The sequence below is a fragment of the Orcinus orca genome, chromosome 17 (assembly GCF_937001465.1).
Source record: "Orcinus orca chromosome 17, mOrcOrc1.1, whole genome shotgun sequence".
NCBI classification, from domain to species: Eukaryota; Metazoa; Chordata; class Mammalia; order Artiodactyla; family Delphinidae; genus Orcinus; species Orcinus orca.
Window position 1 is genome coordinate 77,111,206 of NC_064575.1, and position 22,380 is coordinate 77,133,585.

At 42.9% G+C, this 22,380-nt stretch overlaps 1 protein-coding gene across 10 annotated transcripts in view; it reads right to left on the minus strand.

Annotated features, from left to right (window-relative positions):
- The window catches only part of ASAP1 (ArfGAP with SH3 domain, ankyrin repeat and PH domain 1), a 340,108-nt gene that overhangs the window by 119,419 nt on the left and 198,309 nt on the right, over positions 1–22,380 (minus strand). For all 10 annotated transcript variants that reach the window (XR_007472790.1, XM_049700766.1, XM_049700768.1 and 7 more), the window contains one exon: positions 6,712–6,857. Coding sequence is in view for 9 of the 10 variants with exons in the window: in XM_049700766.1 (XP_049556723.1) it covers positions 6,712–6,857 (146 nt within the window). In the remaining variant the exon portion in view is untranslated. The remainder of the gene's footprint in view (positions 1–6,711; positions 6,858–22,380) is intronic.

Consider the following 22,380-nt stretch of genomic DNA (forward strand, 5'->3'; position numbering starts at 1 on the left):
CCCATCGACCCACTTCTCTCAAGAGTAATATGTTTCCTGTGCTATAAACCACATTATCAAAACCCGGAAATCAACATTGGCACAAGATGATCAACCAGGCTCCAGGCCTTACTTGAATTTCACCAGTTTTTGCACGCACTTATTTTTTGGTACGTCTCTGTGTATATTTCTATGACATTTTACCACATGTATAGATATGGTACAGCTATACCACAGTCAAGACAGAGAACTGTTCCGTCAACACAAAGGAACTCCCTTGGGTTCTTCCTTTATAGTTAACACCCTTGTCCCTGCCTCCAACCCCTGTTCTCTATCTCTGTAATTTTGGACGATTTAGACTTAACTCAGAAAAATACATAAATGGCAAAGTTATCCTGTTAAAAGTCACTGTTTTATGGAACTTCTTATTTTTACTTTGAGACGTCAGAAGCCCACAGTGGTAGAAAGAACACGAAAGAAAGAAACAAAAGACCTTCCTGTATGTACTTGGGTAGTTCCCACTGGACAGGCAAGTCCCCGATCCTATTCCTGCCCCAGTACCTAGATTCCCAGGTGCTGACAGCAAGCAGATATCTCAGCACTGGCTCTCACAACAGGGAAGGGACGAGGCTGAACTGTCAGGGATGAGAGCTCTATCAGAGGGGGTTCTTTGGAAAGTCACATTCTCTGGAACTTCTAGTGAATAACTTTGTCCCAAACAGGAAAAGTGCATATGCTCTAATGCTGACACTAAGTGAAATCCACAGAAACACAAAGTTGCTTAGGACATGTGATTTCATCTATGTGAGGGGAAAAGTGCAGAAAAAGAGGACCAGAAAGACAAACCCGAAATATCAATGAAGGCTCTCTCAGGGTAAGAAGGATATAAAAGAGAACCTGCAATTTTCTCTTTGAATTCTAAAATTTCCCAACTAGGCAGGTGTTTCATTTTATAATCAGAAAAAAATACATAAAGTCTCTGCAGTGGCCATTAATGCCACAGTGGTATTAATATTAATGTAGTTTACTAATATGGTAACAATCCACTGTGCGTGACTCAAGGAATTTGCAGTTTATAATGTTTCTCACATGGGTCATAGGATCTGATTCTCACATAAGCAACAGGGTAGGAAGGGAGGTACTTTTCCCCCATTCTTCCAGGGAGGAAATTCATGCTTATAAGTTAGGCGAAGTTAACCTTATGGCACTCAGTCCTTATGTCAAAGGACATAACAAAGTCTTTGATTTCTGATGACAGTGGTTCTCAAGTCCCCAAGGTCGAAAGTATTTTCATAATACTACTAAGAAGTTTTAGCTGACCTTTTCACTGTCTTGACACTTGCACTGATAGTGCAAAAATAATGAAGGTAAAACTGCTGGTGCATTAGTGTGATGCAAGGTATTGCCACAAACTGTAGTCACTCTCTTCCTCATGGTCATGCTCTTGCAGTAAAAAAATAAAATAAAATAAAAGGCTATCTTCATTTAAGAATGTCCACCATGAAACAGTAGAAATGACTGATTTTATTACCTATCAACCCTTGAGTATATCGTTTTAATATTCTCTTTGATGAAATACGATGCATAGGAAGTAAAGAACTTCCAAGGCATGCCAAAACAGATGCTTATCTTGAGAGAGCACATGTATGCAGTTTTTCAAGTTGCAAGTTGGACTGGCTGGTTTTGTTAGTTTTCTACTGGAACACCACTTTTTTCCTTGAAAGAGTGACTGACAACTGTGGTACTGAGACCTGGGTATTTGGCAAACATTTTCTTGAAAATGAATTACTCATCACTACAAGGTGAACAAGTGACAATATTTGTTGCTAATGATAAAACTGGAGCTTTCAGAGAAAAGTTAAAATTTTGGAAAACCTCTGTCACCGTGAGCTTGACAGTTTCCAAATCCTTAAAGTTAATTTCTATGGTTTCAGATTCATACTGCTACTAACTTTTAAGGAACCACCATCACGTTTTGACATAGTATCAAATAAAATTATTGATAATTACCCGAAAAGGCTCTTGAAGTACTTTTCTCTCTTCCCAATATATAGACCTGTATGAGACTGTAATTTTTTCTCTACTTCAAGCAAAACAACGTATTGCAACAAAATGAATTAATACATTAAAAAGTTCCTCAGTTTTAAATTCTAAGATGGTAAACATGGATAGAAATAGTCCACATAAACACAAACTCTTTGGTGTTCTCAAACATTTTTAAGATTGGGGTCCTAACACCCAAGTTTGAGCACTACTGGCTAACACTCTTCCAATATAATATATGTAATTCACTAATGAGGGAAACCCAAAGGAAAAAGTAGAGAAGATAGTACTTTGCAAGCTAAAGAGAAACAGGAGTTGGACGACTACTGGTACAGGTTCCAGTCACCATGTCAGATGGGCCGTTAGCACCCACAGTCTATAGAGGCAACATCACGCCTTCTGTAATTTGTGGACGCAGCACTGATGACTCCACGTGAGCGTGATCCACAGTCAGGGAACTTGAGCGCAAGCCCTGATTCCACTACTTCCCAGGCATGTTATTTTTTGAAGATTTGATGCACTTATTTGCAAAATGGGATATGACTATCCGTACCTGCCATTACACGGCGGGCTGCCATAAAGATCAAGCAAGAAGATGTAAGTAATAATAAAAGCTTGTATTTGTTAAGCAAATTCCATAGGTCAGGTATTACGCTTGGTGATTTACTTCCAGGATCTCGATCAAGTCCCACCACTACCAAGAAACAGATACTATAATTTCTTTTTACGGATAAGGAAACTAGCATTAGAGAAGTTAAAGTGATTTGCCTTAGGCTAGAAAGCTGGGCGCTGGGAGTTGGGAGTCCAGGTCTGATAGTGACCAAAACCTATATTCCTCCCACCACTTACAATGCACGAATTCTCCCATCCTGTATTATGGCCTTTTTATAAAAACTGTTTTCTAGGCAGTAAGCAAAGCAAGTTTCTTTAAACCTGGCTCAGTGCATGACCCTCTGTGCAGTCCTCAGATGTCTATTAGTTACAGGTTAGGGACTTTCCTGGTGGTGCAGTGCATAAGACTCTGCGCTCCCAATGCAGGGGGCCCGTGTTCAATCCCTCATCAGGGAACTAGATCCCACACACATGCCACAACTAAGGAGGCCGCCTGCCACAACTAAGACCCAGTGCAACCAAAAAAAAAGCTCAGAGATGCAAGAGGTTAGAAGCTGGCTAATAAAAAGCCAGCCTCGGTCCATGTGAAGTTAACACCAACATCTGGGCAGCTCCTGGGAGTTTGCATGTAACCTCTCACTTGATCATCGTACCTTCCACGCTCATTGAATGTTTAGAAAAACAAACATCTAAATGGTGACTGAGAGTCACCAGCACTTAGTACACTGATGTTTTTCAGGACCAACCCTTCAGAAACTCCCAAACACAATATACTTATAATACTGATTGCTTAAAAGTAACACGACTAATAAAAGTTTTCCCTACCTAGAGTCAGTCAAAAGCAGAGCACTAGGGGCTTCCCTGGTGGTGCAGTGGTTGGGAGTCCGCCTGCCGATGCGGGGGACACGGGTTCGTGCCCCAGTCCGGGAGGATCCCGCATGCCGCGGAGCGGCTGGGCCCGTGAGCCATGGCCGCTGGGCCTGCGCGTCCGGAGCCTGTGCTCCGCAATGGGAGAGGCCACGGCAGTGAGAGGCCCGCGTACCGCAAAACCCCCCCCCCCCAAAAAAAAAAAGCAGAGCACTAGACCTGACCCCAAAACCGACCCTTTCTTCCATGAAAATAAATAATACTTTAATGTAAACTATTAAAATACCCATCGTGAGCAATATCTTAATTAGAAAATGACATTTTTCAGGATTGACCATAGACCTCAACACAACAGACATTTGGATATTTGCCGGTTCAACTGAGGATACAATTTAGGAAGTCTAAAATATACCAAGGTACCTTTTTTAAAATCTTACTTTCTAAATTTCAACTGTATCCATTACTGCTTAATGTTTCCAGCCTTCACTAGCCTAAGAGAATAGGATTTTCAAGAATCTCCTGAGAAAAACAGCTTCCCAGGGGGGTGCTCCCCCAAACTCATCTGGGGCCTGAAGGTGCTTGCAACTGACTCAGAAACCCCTCCCTGCCCGAGGGGATTGGCTTCCTCTCCGCCCTCTGCTCTGGGGCGTGACCCCGTGAATCTTCCTGGTTTGCTCTTCCCTTTCCTGGCAAAACATGAAAAGGGAAGCAGTAAGCTGCCGGCTGTTGTCGGGTCTTACGAACTCCTGGGACTGACTTTATTCAATCAGAAGAGTGTTCCCTTAGTAACCAGCTACAATACACACTGATTCTTCTAACCTGCTCCCTCACTGGAAATGCCACCACCTTCTCTTTTCTTGGCCGGGCCGCATGGCTTGCGGTATCTCAGGTGCCCAACCAGGGACTGAACCCAGGCCATGGCAGTGAAAGCCCAGAATCCTAACCAACTAGGCCACCAGGGGACTCCCTGCCACCACCTTCTTTTAAGGGAAAATGTTTTTGTTTTTTAAATTAATTGAATGAAATCTTCCAGCAATTTCTTTTCTTTCTTTCTTAGAAGGAGGAGGCCTGCAGCTTGGGGTATGTTTAGGGAAAGAAGACAACCAGAGCTGAGGTGCCAGGCAGTGCAGAGTAGGCTGGGAAAGACGATGGATGCAGCGACGGAATGCTGGGCTCACACCTCCTTACCGACAGCACGCCCGAACAAGTCACAGACATAATCTCAGTGTGCCTCAGTGCGCACATCCTGGTTAAAGGTAAACCCACCACAGGGCTGTTGTGAACTGTTGTGAATTGTGAATCTGTTGTGAATTGCTGAATGATAAATCCACACAAAGCGCACTGCCAGGTTCCTCAGAGCGTTCAGTGACTACCAGCTGTTTCCGTAGTTATTAGTTCTGTAGCTACAGTTGTTTCTGTAGTTCCATACAGAGCTAAGCAAACATAGACAACGACTGATGCTTGAATGGCCACTGACTCGTGTGGACGGCATGAAATCCACACACGAATCCCTACACACGGAAGGAACCTACAGGGTAGGGAAGTGTGGAAATGGACTGGCCCAGGAAACGTGGAAGTAATGGCTACTGACTTAAGCCACATACATTTGGTCTCCTGGAAACTAAAGGTTAGCAAGATATTCCTGTGAAAACGCCCATCTCAGGGAAAACAGAACGTCCTCCCTCACTAGCAGCCGTTTACCAGTTATTACCGAAGCGAACTGTCAGAATCTTCTTTCACTTCTTTTCTTCCCACCATAGTACCTCTGAGCAATGCCACCCACAAAAAGGCAGGCAGCACCCAGAGGAAGGAGAAATGGGAGGCCTCATCTGAATCAAAGAGATTCACATAATCTAAGATTTACAGAAATATCATGGGTTTGTCAAATAAACCCCAAAGTGTAGGAATACATAGGCCCTAAGTTAAATACCATCCTTTCTCAAATTTCTGAAAAGAAGACATATTTCTATTTTCAGCCTTTATTTTCTTTAAGATTAGCTGTCACTGTGTAAGACTAATTCAGTGGCATAAACTATCAAACAGAATTAAATTGTCAGGGAGACAGACACATACATATATTTATCTAGTGGGATAAGAAAAAAAAAGAATATTCTGATTGGTCAAATAACCAGGTTAATTTACTATAGAAAGGTAGTCTTTATTTTCCAATAGGGTGCGTTCACATCTGGAAGACAGCCATTTGTACCAAGTAGATTTGTGACACGAGTCTCACGAAAGACCACAGACGCCTATTTGATATGAGTAACTGACCCAGGGTCAAGACATCTTAAGCTTGAGTTCTGGATCTTTAAAGGAGGCAAAGACTGGCGAGAGGAAGAGGAGGAAACAGCTCCTCTCTTTTAGGAAGGAGCCTACAAAAGTATGATATACTTTTCCTTTGGCATCTTTCAACCTCCCACTGCTCCTATCTCTTGGGACTTAGGGGAAGAGAGACTTGATTAAATTAACTCACACACAAGTGTGGTAGCTGTGCTACACAGAACGAAACTTTCTTGACATGAACGCAGCGTGAGGGTGAGGGAGGGTAGTGGGCACAATTTGGGGACACCCAGACAACACTGCCTGCCCAATGGGTCCCCCCACCTCCATCTGTGTCTGCTCCTAGGTCAGCAGCTCCAGTGTCTCAGATTTTTAGGGATTCTTCTTGTCATCATCTACTTCTGAAACCACAGATTCCCCAAATCTTAAAATCTTTTTTCTTGGGAGGGTGTTAAAAGGATATGGGGAGTTGGGAGAGGTTAATTATTTGTAAATCAGCGACCAAAATGCATGCTGGTCTTCACACAAGTGAAGGGTGACATGTATGTCTGAAACAAAAAAAATCATCAAACTTTCAACTAATTACTCTTTCAACTAATTAAAATGCAAGAGTTACTAAAACTTATCTAAACAAACACAAAAGCAAAACAATGGGAGAATGTGGAAAAGAATTCAGGTTAACAAGTTTCTCTCAGATTCAAAAAACCTACCCTGCTATCAGCTGGGCCGGAGGTACAAACTCTAGGCATTTCACAGTGACAGTTTCCTTAAATGTGACTCCATACCGAGGACTAAAAAGACTTTTATTTTTATTTTTTGCCCTCAGGATCAAGTGTTGGGAGAAGACTATTATATTGTTCTCTTTGTGATCTTACTATACCTTGATCAGGCTGTAATTAAAAAAAATATGTATTTTATGAAATGGCTTACCAGATTTTTCAGCAGTGTGGACAGTTCCTTTGTAAGAGTAGAAAACTTGACAAAAGCGGTGCCAAGATCTGGGTTGTCTCGACTTAAAAAATTACTCCCAAACTTATCAAGAACTTGTGCATAGTTTTCTTCATTTTGTACATGATCTGAAAAGAAGAAGAAAAAGGAGTCTGAGCTACTATTTGCCACAATGACAAGTTACTCTGAACATCGATCACTAGAAACTCTCAAAAGGAAAGCAAAGAAACTCCATCAATTCTTTATTGAACATGTCTACAAGGTGGTTAGCAGTGCGCTGAGTGCTCTCACTCACTCTATCAAAGGCGGTTTCCACTTTTTCTATCAGAGCACTGAGTTCATTTATATCCCAACTAATCCACAGACTCACCAAACATTGAGGGGTCAAATTATCACCACATTTTCAAGCAATTAAAAAACTATGATCGTCAGGAAACAAGGAGAAAATTCTCCTTAGAAAAATCAACCTTGGAATGCAAAAGAAAAATCCATGTGTTCTAACATGTTTCTTTCTCTGCAATTAATCCTAATTTCCTTTAATTTTGTCTAAGACCCAGGTCCGAGGAACAGCATTCATACAATGCTTTTTCACACATCATCTCTTGATGCAAAATGCATCAAGAACAACAAATGTGCAGGTGTAGATCAGACAGATCTAGAGTTCAAGATTGGTTTCACTACCTATGAGCTTGCTACCTTAAGTTTTTTAACTTCCGTGGCTATTATCCTAGCTGGCACATGAAAGGTATCAATACAATATCTGTGAATAAATTTCCCCATTCTGAGCTTTGGTTTTCTGATCTATGAGATGGAGACCAATATTTACAAGACTGTGGTGCTGATGAGTTGATAAAAAATATACAAAGGTTTCTCAATAGAGTGAATGCTCCATAAGTAACAATAATTCCTTCCTCAAAACACTTTCTCTACTTGGCTTCCAGGATATCACACTCTCTTGACTCTTCCCACCTCATGGCTGTTCCTCTCCATCATCGTTTTTGCTGGTTCTTCATCTCCCTGGCCTCAAGTCTTTGGGCCTTTATTCTTCTATACTGACGCCCACTCTCATGGGATCTCACCTAATCTTATGGCTTTAAGTAATTTCTATTAGCTGACAACTCCCAAACTGATATTCCCAGCCCAGATCCAACCCTGAATGCAGACATATATCAAGTGCCTGTTCAGTATCTCCTAGTGCTCAATCTTAACTTGCTAAAAACAAACCCTGATGCTCTGCCCCAACTCTCTTTTTTCTACAGTGCCTCCATATCTCAGTGGGTTAATGGCAAATACATTCTTATAGTTGTTCAGGCTGAAACCCATCAAGTCATACCTGATTTTCCCTTCTCATACCCCAGATGCAATCCACTGGCCTTTACCTTTAAAAATATTACTGAAATCTGACGGCTCACCACCCACATGACTACCAACCTTATCCAACATCATCTCTTGCCTCCATCACTGCAAACCCTCCTGCAAAAAAGTTCCTTTGTTGCAGCTCTTGCTCCCCTACAGGCCGTTTCCAGTACAGCACCCAGTGTGATTCTGGTAAACTGTGCATCTCATCTCGTGACTCTCGGGGCAGACACTGCTATTCATCATGGCTATCCAGGTTCCCAACCCTTGCAGGCTTATGGGAAGGGATAGTGCACATCCCCACACCCTGAAGTAACAAGGCGCTGACCAAGGAAATACGAGTGGAGGTGGTGTGTACCACCTTCACGTGGCAGCATCTCAGATGCCCGTGCTCAGCTGTACACGGCTCTCTTCTTTTGTGGTGGAGTACAGGGAAGCATGAATTTACACAGAGGCCCATAGTAGGTGTAGGCTATTTATTAAACAAATAAATGAACAAAAAAGTATCTATCAAAATCATACCTTTAAGGGCTTAATTCATACAACAGCTCTTTCTTTTCAAAGCCTTCCCTTAGTTGGCAATAATCTTTCTTTGCCCATAATTCTCTGTACCTCTACTGCAGTATTTTCCACTACATCATACATTTGTGTAAGTACAGCTCTTTCCCTGCCACCAGACCATGAGAAGCAGGGGCTCCCTCTGGCTCACCTCTGCATCCTCACACAACAAACACCACTGCATGTGTTTCAGTGAGCTCGGCTTATGAAGCTAGCTTTACTGAGCTGCTGACTTGGATTCGTCGATTTCCCTTTCAGGAATTTAAGAAGCATTCACTTCTTAAGTCTCCTAGGTTGTTCAGTAATTGAACAACAAATAATTTAAAAATATTGCACTCTCAAACACACCCTCAATAACTGCATGGGAGCAACGGTATGAGCCTGGACTGGGGAACGTCCCAGGAAGAAGTCGAAATACGACGAAGGTAACAAGCGTCACAGCGTCCAATGAAATGAAATGAGGCCCTAGCAACCTTCTAATCATTGCCACATTAAAAATGCATGGTGCCTACAGTGGATGTCGGCATTTCAGGCTGAGATATTAAAAAAGATAAAAATGCAGCTCCGGTTACCGCCCAGGTTCACTCTGAGAAGCGGCTCAGAGAAACACAAAGGAAAGGCCACATCAGCTGCACAGGCAGGATGCACACCTTTGATGTCCCTCATAAGCTGGACCCACCCTGATACCTTCTGTCTCAGGCCAAAGGGCCTCACCCTGCCCCGGAGAACCCCACTCCACCTGCCACCCTTTCCTGCTTCTGGAGGCCAGCGAAAAAGGGGTTCAGCTGCCTGTTCATTTCAACTGCTTTCGAGGGAAGGGTCTCGGAGGTAAAACCTAAGTGGTAGGCTTTGTGTTCGTTTGCTTGAAGTTATAAAATATTTCAAATGATATATCAGAATCTTTAGTTAATAAAACACCCATGTACCCACTGGCCAGTTAAGAAATAAAATACTGCAGAGTGTGTCCTCTCTCTCCCACCTGCTACCCAATCCCAGTCTCTTCCCTCCTTCCCCAGACACAACCACTATCCTCAATTTGGATTTCCACGTAGGGTTAGAAAGTACTACGAGAAGCTCTCCTTTTATGAGGGACGACAGACTCATCAGAAAATAAGATGGACTTGGCCAAGGCAGGGAGAGAGGCCACAGGAAGTTGGCTGAGAACCTTCTCTGACCCAAATGCTTTTCACAATATCATATTTAACCTTCACCAGAACTCTGCAAGGGAAGAAGTACGCTTGTGGGGCAGATGAAACCTAAAATGTGGTGAGAGAGAGGCAAAAGGTGAGACTGGATACGTACAGGCTAGATCACGTGTGCTGTATGTTTTGCCAATTCCACAACCGAAGAACCATATGCACACACGTAAGAGTGTGTGTGTATATGTATTAATCACGTTTATATATACACACATGTATAAAATTTCCTAGTGTAGTCGCCTGTTTTAAAATATGGCAGCTAATTTAGTGAGCTGTATCTTGGAATACTACTACTAATTCTCTTGAGGGGAGAAATGATGGGCGTTAAACATCAGGTGCTCGTGCCCGGCATGTGGCATGTGCGCCTAAGAGATCAGCTAATATTACCTCTATACCCATGATTAGTTATAATATAGAGATGCGTTTAATATCAAACAACATAGGGGCATACGTCTCACGTTTTAAGTCTTTTCTTACATACCGCGTTACAAAGCTAACAGTGACGATTCACCCGACAGATTATGTAACTACACGCATCCCTTTGTACAAAATTAAGGGTTTACCAAGCAGGTCTTCAAAGGCACGGAGGGCAAGGAGAGGCCCCTGGCGGAGGCAGAGGCAGAAGGGAGGGACAGATTACAGAGCAGAGTAAGCAATGTGAAGGGAATGTTAGGGGAGGAGGTGGAGATAAAGGGCTCTGGCTGGGAGCGCACCGCACGGGGGGCGGGGGCGGGGGGGGGGGGGGAAGATGAGCCGTTTTAACATGCTTGCTACGCCCAAGTGCTAGATGACTTCAGGGAGCTGGTAAAGTAGGGGCTGGGGAAGCTGGCGAAGACAGAGATGGAATAAAAGGAAATAAAAAAATAGGGTGAGAGAGAAATCTGACCCATTCACAACGGAGACTCACGCTCTTCCAATATTTGTAGGGAATTTCTGGCATTCAGGGTACTGTTGCAAAGTGTAAGGCAGTAAGAGCGAGGTGACTCTTTTTAGTTCTAATAAAAGAACAAAATAGGGCTTCCCTGGTGGCGCAGTGGTTGAGAGTCCGCCTGCCGATGCAGGGGACGCGGGTTTGTGCCCCGGTCCGGGAAGATCCCACATGCTGCAGAGTGGCTGGGCCCGTGAGCCATGGCCGCTGAGCCTGCGCGTCCAGAGCCTGTGCTCCGCAATGGGAGAGGCCGCAACAGTGAGAGGCCCGCGTACCGCAATTAAAAAAAAAAATTTATAAATCTTTAGCTATATTATTAAATTAATAGATTATGACCTATTATCTGATAAAATGAACTCATACAACTCAATAGCAAAAAAATCCCCAAATAACCCAATTAAAAAATGGGCAAAGAATCTGAATAGACTTTCTCTGAAGAAGACATACAAATAGCCATCAGGTACATTAAAAGGTTTTCAACATCACTGATCATTAGGGAAATGCAAATCAAAATCAGAACGAGGTATCACTTCACATCTGTTAGCATGTCTATTATCAAGAAAGACAAGAGACAACCAGTTATCTGTTCCCATAACTGCAGCTTAGCAGCAGGAGAATCACCCAGATAGGCCCAGTCAATGTATATAACCATGGAGATAATAAAATAAATGTTTTAAGCTACTATGTTTTGGGGTAGTTGGCTATTCAGTCATGAATAACAGAAACAATCATCTACATTGCTTTTCCTTCATCCCTTTATTTCTCTGTATTCGTTATTTCTCAATCATAGAATCTCAAAATAATCATAGAATCATAATCATAGAATCATCAAAATAAATTTAATTCACTTGAAAACTTCAAGAAAAAAAAGAAGTCTACGAGATAAGTACTGTTATCACCCTTATTGTGTAGATACAAAAGTGCCCAAGGCCATACAGCTCATAAATAAGGGAATTTAAATTAGGGCTTTTTAACCTCTGAGCTGAGGACTTTCCCCCATATCTTAAAGTGAGACAGACTCAGATTCCAATTCCAGGTCCATCACTTATACTTTGTGATTGCACTGATCCAGCAACTTCACTTTTTTCTAAACCTCATTCCCATCCTGTAAAATGGAGATAATAATGGCATTGACCTCACAGAGGTACTGCAGTGATTAAGTAAGATACTGAATGGTACATGATAGACTCAATAAATTTCTACAATGACAAGGACAATAACGATGGTGCACCAGCACGCTGGCCGTCCTGGGCCGGGCGGCAGGGGCTTCCGACAGTACTCTGAAATCAATGCGCCCACTCAGAGTTCACATTCCTAGCGACTGGCAATAACAAGTGCCTTGGGAATACAGTAAAGTTCAATACTCTTTAAAAATACCTTGTATATTTCCCAATGAGGCCCTTCTCAGAATTTTCCGAAGCACAGCAATGATTAAACAGGCCTTTCTCTGAGGGGAGCTTGCCTGACTGTCACCCTGTTAGACTTTACCAAACTGGGAAACTTTCACAAACCCTCCCTAACTGGCACGCCAACCCCACCGCTGACTCTCTGACACTGTCGTTTATTAAGAACCAACTGTGTAGTGAGATCCATCACAGAGAATACCTTAAAATGCAAGACAGCTGTTTTACAGATAAGAAAAGGGAAACGCAATGGTGAAGCCAGGTTAGGACCCAACTTCATTTGATTCCAAACCCATCCTTTTCCACTGACAGACACGGGAATGTGTGCCCCAAACACCTATGTGGAATCTACTACATGAAAGGCTTAACGATAAATAACAAGAAAGAAAGGGGAATCAGACCTCCTGGCCCATAACAATGACAATGATATAATTATCATAACAATACTTGTTAACAGTTATTAACTGCAATAATAACAATTAATTGTAGCTAAATTTTTTGGTGACTTAACGTGCCAGGAACTGTGTCAGGTATTCTTCCTGAGAATTCAATGCTCACAAGAACATGCTAACATTACCCCGTTTTTATATATGCAGAAACTGGTTTAGGGAGGTTAAACAAGTCGCCTCAGGTCACACAGCTAATAAGAGCTGATGACACGTGCTGACTGCAGAGCCTGTGCCTTCCCTCCTACCCACCGGGTCACGCTGCGCAGCTTATGGGATTTTAGTTCCCAGACCAGGGATGGAACCCAGGCCCTGGCAATGAGAGTGCTGAGTCCTAATCACTGGACCGCCAGGGAATTCCCCAAAGCCTATGCTATCAACCAAGAGGCTTGGCTAAGTGTTGGAGCCCCTAGATGTCTTCTAATTTTAGCCAGATGCCAAGTGATGGAGGGACCTGAAAATCTGGGTCTTAGTTCCAGCCTCTACCGTATGACCCTGGTCAGGCGACTAAGGCTCTTAGGGGGCTTTAATTTCATCTAGAAAACAGGTCTAATAATACCCACCCAGCCTACTCCTGGAGGCTGATTACTGAGAGGTAAAGATGTCATAATTACTGTGAAAGCTCTTTGGGGAGAACAGCAGCAGCAGTAACAACAACAGAGAACACGAGAAAACCACAAAGGATTACTTCTGTTTAATGAGTATAAGGCTTGGAAGACACTCATAATAAATCCCTCCTAAAGAGCAGCCCCAACCTAATGTTGGAGGCATCACCTGGTGGAGGGGCACCGTCCTGGGTGGGACAGAGACCTGGGTCTGAATCTCCCTCTGGCCCTGCCTGGCCATGTGTGACCTTGGAAAAGGCACCTAACTTTTCCAGGCTTCAGCTTCATACGTGAACTGTGATGGATAACATCTAGCAAGTACATACAAGTCCCTAAAAATATCTTCACTTTTATTACTTTCATTCACCCTGAGACCCAGGGTGAAGTTCTGATGTGATGGACATTCAAAGAGAATCCAAACATTATGGTATTTTTTGGAGGGTTCCAAGATATGTAAGACAACTGTGGATCAAATCCCAGATCTTCCATTTACCAGCCACGGATCTAGAGCAATTTCTATAGTGTCTTTGACTCTGCTTTCTTAACTGCAGTAATACCTACCTGATAGAGTTATTACGTGAAATGGATGAAAAAACCCTATAATGTGCCTCACTGTGTATCTGGCTTACGCTGTCTGTTCATGAAATGGGAGGTACCATCCCTCACTCCAAAGCAAGTCTCACTTCCTTAGTTTGCTATATTCTCTTTCCTGGAGCCTAGCTTCTCTTCCAAGATCTTTATGCAAGTTATCTGCCATGCCAAGAATCCAGAGAAGCTTGTGTTTATCAGTTTACCCTCATGATCTTAGAGAAATCTTCAGGACAGCCTGAATATATGTATTATTATACTATAGTTATACAACCTAGCCCAAGTTCCCAGTCCACCAAGCTCCATCACAATTCCAGGCCTAGCCTGCCTCTTTCAAGGTCAAAAACAAGTGTGACCTCCAAGGAAAGCTTGTCATTCACTCTCAATCTCTTGCAATGTGTGGGTTCCCAGCCTTGTGTAATCTGTTGTTATACACCAAGTCCCCAGCGTTGAGCCTGGCACATAGTTAGTGCTCAGTAAAATGCTCACTGCATGTAGTGAATTTTCCTGGAACAAGTCTTCTTTCTTCCTACAAAAAAGACTCAGCATGGGCCATGGGACAAGGACGAAAAAACAATGAACTACAACTGCAATAATAAAGCCATGTAATACATGTCATAAATTATAGTGCTGGCATAGAGGGGCAAGTGATTCTTTTATACTATCCTACACATACTTTGTAGCACAAATCACACTTTCACAAATTTAATTTCATTTGTTTTTAAAATTACAAAAATAATTCATACACTACTACAGAGATGTATAAAGATAAAAAGTATTATTTCTTTCCTTTTCTCCAATCATCTCCTTGAAACAAGCAAAGTTAATAATCTGTAGTGTAAACTTTCTCTACGCTTAAAAAATACACAAATAAGGACTTCTCCCCTTTTCTCACTTTTAAAGAAACAAATGTGGGGCTTCCCTGGTGGCACAGTGGTTAAGAATCCGCCTGCCAATGCAGGGACACGGGTTCAAGCCCTGGTCCAGGAAGACCCCACGTGTCGCGGAGCAACTAAGCCCATGCGCCACAACTACTGAGGCTGTGCTCTAGAGCCTGCGAGCCACAACTACTGAAGCCCGCGTGCCTAGAGCCCGTGCTCCGCAACAAGAGAAGCCACTGCAATGAGAAGCCCACGCGCTGCAACGACGAGTAGCCCCTGCTTGCCGCAACTAGAGAAAGCCCGCGTGCAGCAACAAAGACCCAACACAGCCAAAAAACGAACAAATAAATAAATAATTAAAAAACAAATGTGGTATTACATATAAGACTCCATGGCTTGCTTTTTTCCTACTGAATAAAGATAGAGAAATTCAATACAATTAAATCTAATTATTTTAATTGTGATTATATTCCATAATAAACTCTACCACAATTCATATAACTATCCCTCTACTGAGACACTTCCAATTTTTTGCCACCAAAAGCCAGTGCTGCAATAAATATTCTTATACATAAGCTCTTACGTGCTATCACTTTACCTCTGGAAGGATAAACTCACAAAAGCAGAACTGTCGAGGGATAGGGTGTACATTTCAAATTTTAATTAATATTGCCATGTTCCTTCCAGAAGAGGTTGGTTGTAGCAAGTCACATCCCCAACAGCAATGCACACACGGAAGGGCGGAGCTCTCTATAAACTCATCAGCACATATATGTCATTCTTCTTCTTCTTTTTTTAAAAATTAATTAATTAATTAATTTTTGGCTGCATTGGGTCTTCGTTGCTGCGCACGGGCTTTTCTCTTGTTGCGGCGAGTGGGGGCTACTCTTTGTTGCGGTGCGCGGGCTTCTCATTGCAGTGGCTTCTCTTGTTGTAGAGCACGGGCTCTAGATTGCAGGCTTCAGTAGTTGTGGCACGTGGGCTCAGTAGTTGTGGCTCGCGGGCTTAGTTGCTCCGCAGCATGTGGGATCTTCCCAGAGCAGGGCTCGAACCCATGTCCCCTGCATTGGCAGGCAGATTCTTAACCATTGCGCCACCAGGGAAGCCCTGTCATTATTCTTTTTAATTCTTGCCACGTGGATGTGAAAAATTTGACTATAGTAAGCCTGAGTAACTTTTTGTAATTTTATTGTCCATTCACATTTCCTTTTCTGCCTGTTTACACACTTAGCCTGGTTTCCCATTGCTTGTCTTTTCCCTATTTGTAAAAAGACTGTCTTGCATACGGGATGGCAATCTTTGTTGCAAGTATTTTCTCCCATTTGTCTTTTTTTTTTTGGGCTGTGCCACACGGTTTGCAGGATCCTAGTTCCCTGACCAGGGATCGAACCCAGGCCCTTGGCAGCGAGAGCGCAGATTCCCAACCACTGGACCACCAGGGAAGTCCCTCCCACTAGTCTTTTAACTTTATGTATGGTGTCCTTTGCCATACAGAATATTTGAAATTTCACAGAGTCAAATATACCAGTCTACTCAAAAGACTTTTGGGTTTCCTGCCTTGCTTCTACTCCTAAACCCTTCTAACGTTCAGTATTTTTTCTAAACGTCGAAATCTTTAATCTAATGCAATTCATCTGTTCACACAGCAGGAAGAAGCGTTCTAATGTTAGATAAAGTATGCCCTAAACCTTCTAGTGTTTAGTTCAGTTTTATTTTCTTTTTAATATTTAAATACTCAATCCATCAGCAATGGGTGTATTCACATGGCATGAGGAAGAGTTCTAATTTATTTCCTTTCTGCTGTATGAAAATACATTGCTTATTTAACATGGCCTGTTGTAGGTATCCATTCAATATCGGATAAATCAATGAACACGTGGTAAAACTTGGATGGGGCAGGTTAGGTTTCATAAAAGACGGTAACTGAGCAGCAACCTGAAGAATAAATAGTTGGTTAACAAGTCAACTTGGGGTAAAGCACCTTCCAGGTAAGAGGTAACAGCCTACCATCAAGGCACCATCAAGTACCCAGGGGTTAAGAAGAGACTAACTTGGGGCCTTGGGTCTCTCCAGAGCTCACCATCTTCAGTCTAGAACCAGGCAGGTGAAGTTTAAAAGCACTGCCCTCTGGGCTTCCCTGGTGGCACAGTGGTTGAGAGTCTGCCTGCCGGTGCAGGGGACACTGGTTCGTGCCCCGGAACGGGAAGATCGCACATGCCGCGGAGCGGCTGGGCCCGTGAGCCATGGCCGCTGAGCCTGTGCGGCCGGAGCCTGTGCTCCGCAACGGGAGAGGCCACAACAGTGAGAGGCCCGCGTACCGCAAAAAAAAAAAAAAAAAGCACTGCCCTCCGTTCCTGTTCATTGTCATACTGGGGCTCAGATCGCTTTTGCCACACCAATCCATAAAGCCAGCAACACCTACCCTGTGACCCTGAAAACAACCAGTTTTCATTTTACAAGACACTGTGTTATCGGGGATCAGGGCTGGATTTAGAGTCCAGAGTCTGTTTTTTTCTGAGATACAACATCTACTTGATTGTGAGAAGTTATTTCACATCCCTGGGCCTCCATTTTCCCATTTGTTCCCACACCCACTCCCTGCACCGGTCTATTGTTAAGATTAAAGGTATCACCCTTAGAGGCAGAAAGCCCTGTGCACATTTTTTTTAATTGCTTTTCTCCATACCACTTTGGATGATTCACTACTCTGATCTGTCAAGGTCATTTTGAATTTGAATTTGTTCTTTCAAAGTTCTAGCCAAGCTTCTGCGAGAATCTGCCCCAGCCCCTGGGGTTGTTATCTGGAAACTCAGCGTGCAGACTCCCATTTCCGCAGCACTGACAAATCCATTAACTAACAGAACCCCGAGAAAAGATGCCCGCAGAGTTCCACGAGGCTATTACTCAGCATTTAAATGGCACGTGACCATCACTCCATTAGAGCAGAAGCAGAAATGTTCCCTATCCTGGCTCCATTATTGAGGCTTCCTAACTGCCAGATCAAATACACATCACACTTTGGTTTGTTGATGGCTTCTGAGGTAACTTCAGATCTGGCCCCTAAAAGAGCTAGAAAGGAGACAAGCAATTCCTCTCCTACTCCAGTCTCCCACAGCATGAGTGCCCATCACCCAGTGGAGCCAAGTGTTCTTATAAAAAGATGTACTTTAAAAATATGGCTTCACATTTTACTGTTAGTTCATTAACTTTCATCAAGCACCCATACTGAGATACAAAGATTACTCAGGTCATTATGTATGTGCCCTTGGGTGCATCCCTTAGTTCTTCTGAGCTTTAGCTTCCTGGTTAATAAATTACGTGGACTTTAGGGGCTCCAAAAGCCCCTAAAATTGACTGGAAAATGCTGCCTTGCAAGTTTTGTTTTTGTTTTTCATTCAGGAGAAGATCCATTTTTCTCCGATTATAAAGGCATCTATGATCCCAGAAAGTTCAGAATCACAGAGGAAATGTTAGCTGAATCCAAGGACAAAGCTTCTTACCCTGGACAGGTGCAGAGAGTCCAGCGAGTTGAAGGAAGGGCAGCAGCACACGTGCACAGATGAGATCAAGGGGGCTGAGCTGGCCTCTGGTTTCAGTCACTGGGGAAAAGCATTACTTGTTGGGTCCCATGAACTCCCCTTAGGGTATGTATTGTGCATTTTAGGCTGCAAAAGAATCTTCATGTCATTTTATAACCACTAACTCATACACAGACATGGTAGGGATCATCTTTTCTGTTTCCTAGATATTAAAATGAGGTCCTAAGGAATGAAGGGGCTTGCTAAGAAATGTGCAGCTATTTCTAGCCTAGGCAGAGGTCACATCCCAGCTCTCCTGCCCTGTGGCCCCTCCTCACTGTGCATGCAGCACAGCAGGAACACAGCAGGACTGTTCTCTCCATCCCAGAACTCCTGGAAAAGGCATCACTCCAAGGGCAGACAAAGCAGAGGAGGAGGTATGCGGAATTACCCATGTACCGGGTGCCGCCTAAGGGTGCCGTCTGTGATTGCGAATGCACACACAAAAAAAGAGTTTAAAAAGAAACATGGCCAATTAGTATTTTCTTCTTTTAGCTCGTTCGAATTTTCTACAGCAAACATGTTAATACACATTATACTTCCACGTGGGAAAAAAAAATCAAATAGAAAATGCCATTTAAAAAAAATCAGCCCCAGGTGTTCCAGAGTAGCAGCCCCTGCAAGTCTCCACAGAGAAAAAGTGTATGTTAGATCAATTATCTGAGATGTGGAAGAATACCCTTCTGTTGCCTGTGAATGCAAGCGACAAACTATCCCTGCAAAGTCATCCTCTGACAGCCCCTGAGCGTTCTGCCTTACAGGATTGATTACCAATGAAAAACACTTCAGAATCAAGTGCTGCAACCTGCCTGATTTCCATACCCAAACAGGGTATCAGAAAAATCAATAAGTAGTTATCTTTCCGGGTTAAAGACTCATCTGCAATGTCCCTCCAGTCCTGGAAACAGACACTTTAGAATTCTTGTCCACTCCTAAACCACAAATGGAATTCAACTCATGGACGACTGCTTTCCGGAGGTTATCACAGAGCTTGGCTGCCGTCAGATGGTGTGTAATGTGACGCAGAGCATGGCTGCCGTCAGATGGTGTGTAATGTGACGCAGAGCATGGCTGCCGTCAGATGGTGTGTAATGTGACGCAGAGCATGGCTGCCGTCAGATGGTGTGTAATGTGACGCAGAGCATGGCTGCCGTCAGATGGTGTGTAATGTGACGCAGAGCATGGCTGCCGTCAGATGGTGTGTAATGTGACACAGAGCATGGCTGCCGTCAGATGGTGTGTAATGTGACGCAGAGCATGGCTGCCGTCAGATGGTGTGTAATGTGAAGAGCCGTGATGCAGCTGCTTCACGTGTGCTACCCCAGGTGGTCGGAGGAGCGTGTATGAAAAAGGGAGGGTTTAAGCAAACCTGGGGAAAATACCATACACAGAAATAAAACCAAAGACCCTGGCTTTCCTGCAGACTCTGACAGTTTAAGTGAAATATCTTTACACAGGAAAAAACAATCCAAATTGTATGAGATATAAACCATCCAAGTGGTCAAAATGCAGTTTGCAACAAAGAGGCAGCAAGGTATAGGCAGGCTGTAGAATCTTAACTGCAATGGTCTGTCCAAAGGAGAAAGGTGGTCTTGAAAAGAAACTACAGATAATCATTAACCTGAATCCTTAAACAGTAAATAGGCTTAGCGAGAAGGACTGAAAAACACAAATGGGGTTACACATCTGTGCCTTTAATTGATGAGATTTAACTTAGAAGATCTGAAAGAAAAAGAGAGAGAGGGCCCCCCATTCCACTCAATGAGCATGTGTCCCTGGAGCGGGAAGGGCTCCTACAGGAACGCCGATACTATGTAGAAACGCTGCATGTTGTATTTTAAGTGTACTTTACAGGCCATCCAAGGATTTTCAAGGCTTATTTTGACCCCATAGGTTACTTTCCATTCATGCAGACTTTAAAATCTAACTTCAAATAAAGTGTGCCTATAGGTAACTATATTTTACTTTGCAATAAAACTGTAAGCTCAAGAGTGCAGAAATCACTTATTTTTATTACTTTTATTACGTTTTACTTATCCCGTTCATCTTATTACCCACTCACCTCTCTGGCACTTAATAAACAGTTTTGACTGAATCAATGAAATGCCAATTTTCCACTCCACTAACCTCAGGTGAAGGTATACCTTCAACTCTTTAAGTCACTTATGATCTGTCATCCATTATCTATTTATTTAAGTCCAAATGCCCTAAAACATAGTAACCACCTGTGAGCCGAGTGTTCTGTCAATCCCTTCCAGCTATATGCTCAATATGTGCTTAATAAATGAATTGCTCATATGTAGTGTTTATAATTAAAGGCCTGCAGTTGATAACATGACAGAGTAACTTGTACCAGGCTAATGCTCCTGTCATTAACATTGATAAACGATGGACAAAATATAAAAAATAACAACCACTGGAAGCCACTGGAGAGCAAGCAAAGGCATGAAGAAACAGGCAGGGATATTTCACCCTTCAAGGAAGGGAACGCTTCTGGGGAAGAGCATCTTTAACTGGCTTTTCTCCTGCTGGCAGACCTCAGTCCATGCTGGGCAAGGAGAACAGAACTCCAGCAGAAAGCGGCATCTCACTGAGCTAAGATGTCAGAGGTCAGGATTGCGTTAGCAGCTGGAAATTGAGTGGGGGGGATCTTAGAAAGGTGGAAGTCAGAGAAAGGAGAGCCCGCTCATCTGTATATACTCTCCCTTCAAACCCTTAGGCTGATCCTGAACTGCACATGCATGAATGCTATTCCAAGAAGCCCTGTGGAAAACAGCACCTTAGACTGAGCTGTTTTCAGCCACTTCCCAATGCTGAGAAAAGGATGGAATTCAAGTCCTACAAAGTTAGCAGGGCTTGGTGAACATTGTGGGCTGAAGTCCCAGAGGATCATGCCGTAGGAGTCCGGAACATGGAACAGGACTAAGGGCTATAGCCTAGGAGTATGAGCAAAACTACAATAAACTCACCCTAAGAAAGCCTTTTACAGGACCAGGGTGATGGCGACCACCAGCAACTTCACTGTGTACTAAAAGAAACACACTTCATAGACAGATAACAACCCAGCGTCTCTACAGCATGTAATTCACCACGTCTACCATGCAAACAGAAACTACTGGACACGCAAAGAAACAGAAGACCTGTAGCCAAAAATCAAGAGAGAAACGTCAAGAGAAACAGAACCACAGATGACAACCCCGATGTTGGATTTAGTATGTAACAACTTCAAAAATAAACATTACAAATATATTCAAGAATCTACAGGAAAAGTTGGACAAAATGCGTGTACAGATGAAGAACTTCAGAGGAGATAAAAATTCTACAAAAGGACTAAATGGAATCCAAGGACTAAAAACTACAGTATTGAAATAAAAAATTAATTGGGTGAGACTAATAGCAGACTGAAAAGCAGACTGCAGAAGAAAGAAGCAGTAAACTTGAAGACAGGTAAGTAGAAATTACCCTAACTGAAACACAAAGAGTATAAAGACCAGAAATAAACAAATAAGAGTCTTAATGACCTGTGGTGACAATATCTAACACAAATGTTACTGGAATCTCAGAAAGATAAAAGAATATAAGAATAAATAAATAATCTGAAGAAATACTGGCTAAAAATTTTTCCAGTTTTGATTAATTTTTTTGCAATTAACTGTAATTATAATAATTATCACTGATTACTATGTCCCAGTACCACATTAAATATTTTATATATGTTTCCCAATTTTCACAAAGTAGGCACCACTGGCCCATTTTAGGAATGAGAAAACTGAAGCTTGAAGCGGGGTGGGGGGCAAGGTGAAGCATCTTGCACTTATCTCCATGGTAGTGGATCTAAGATGACAAACTATGTTTGTCCCTAATCTCTCCCCACGATTTCAGAAAGCCTCAAGTTGATGAGGATGAAGGTAACCACCAGCACCACCATTACTGGGTCTGAATCACACATGTTATGCTTCACAACAGTCCAACGAGGTAGAAACTATCCTTCCATTTTCAGAAATGAAGAACCAATTGCTTGAAGTGTTCTCTGTCCACAGGTTCCCGGCCACCAATCAGGGACTAAATCAGCATTTGATCCCTAACCTGTCTGAACTAACCCACAATAA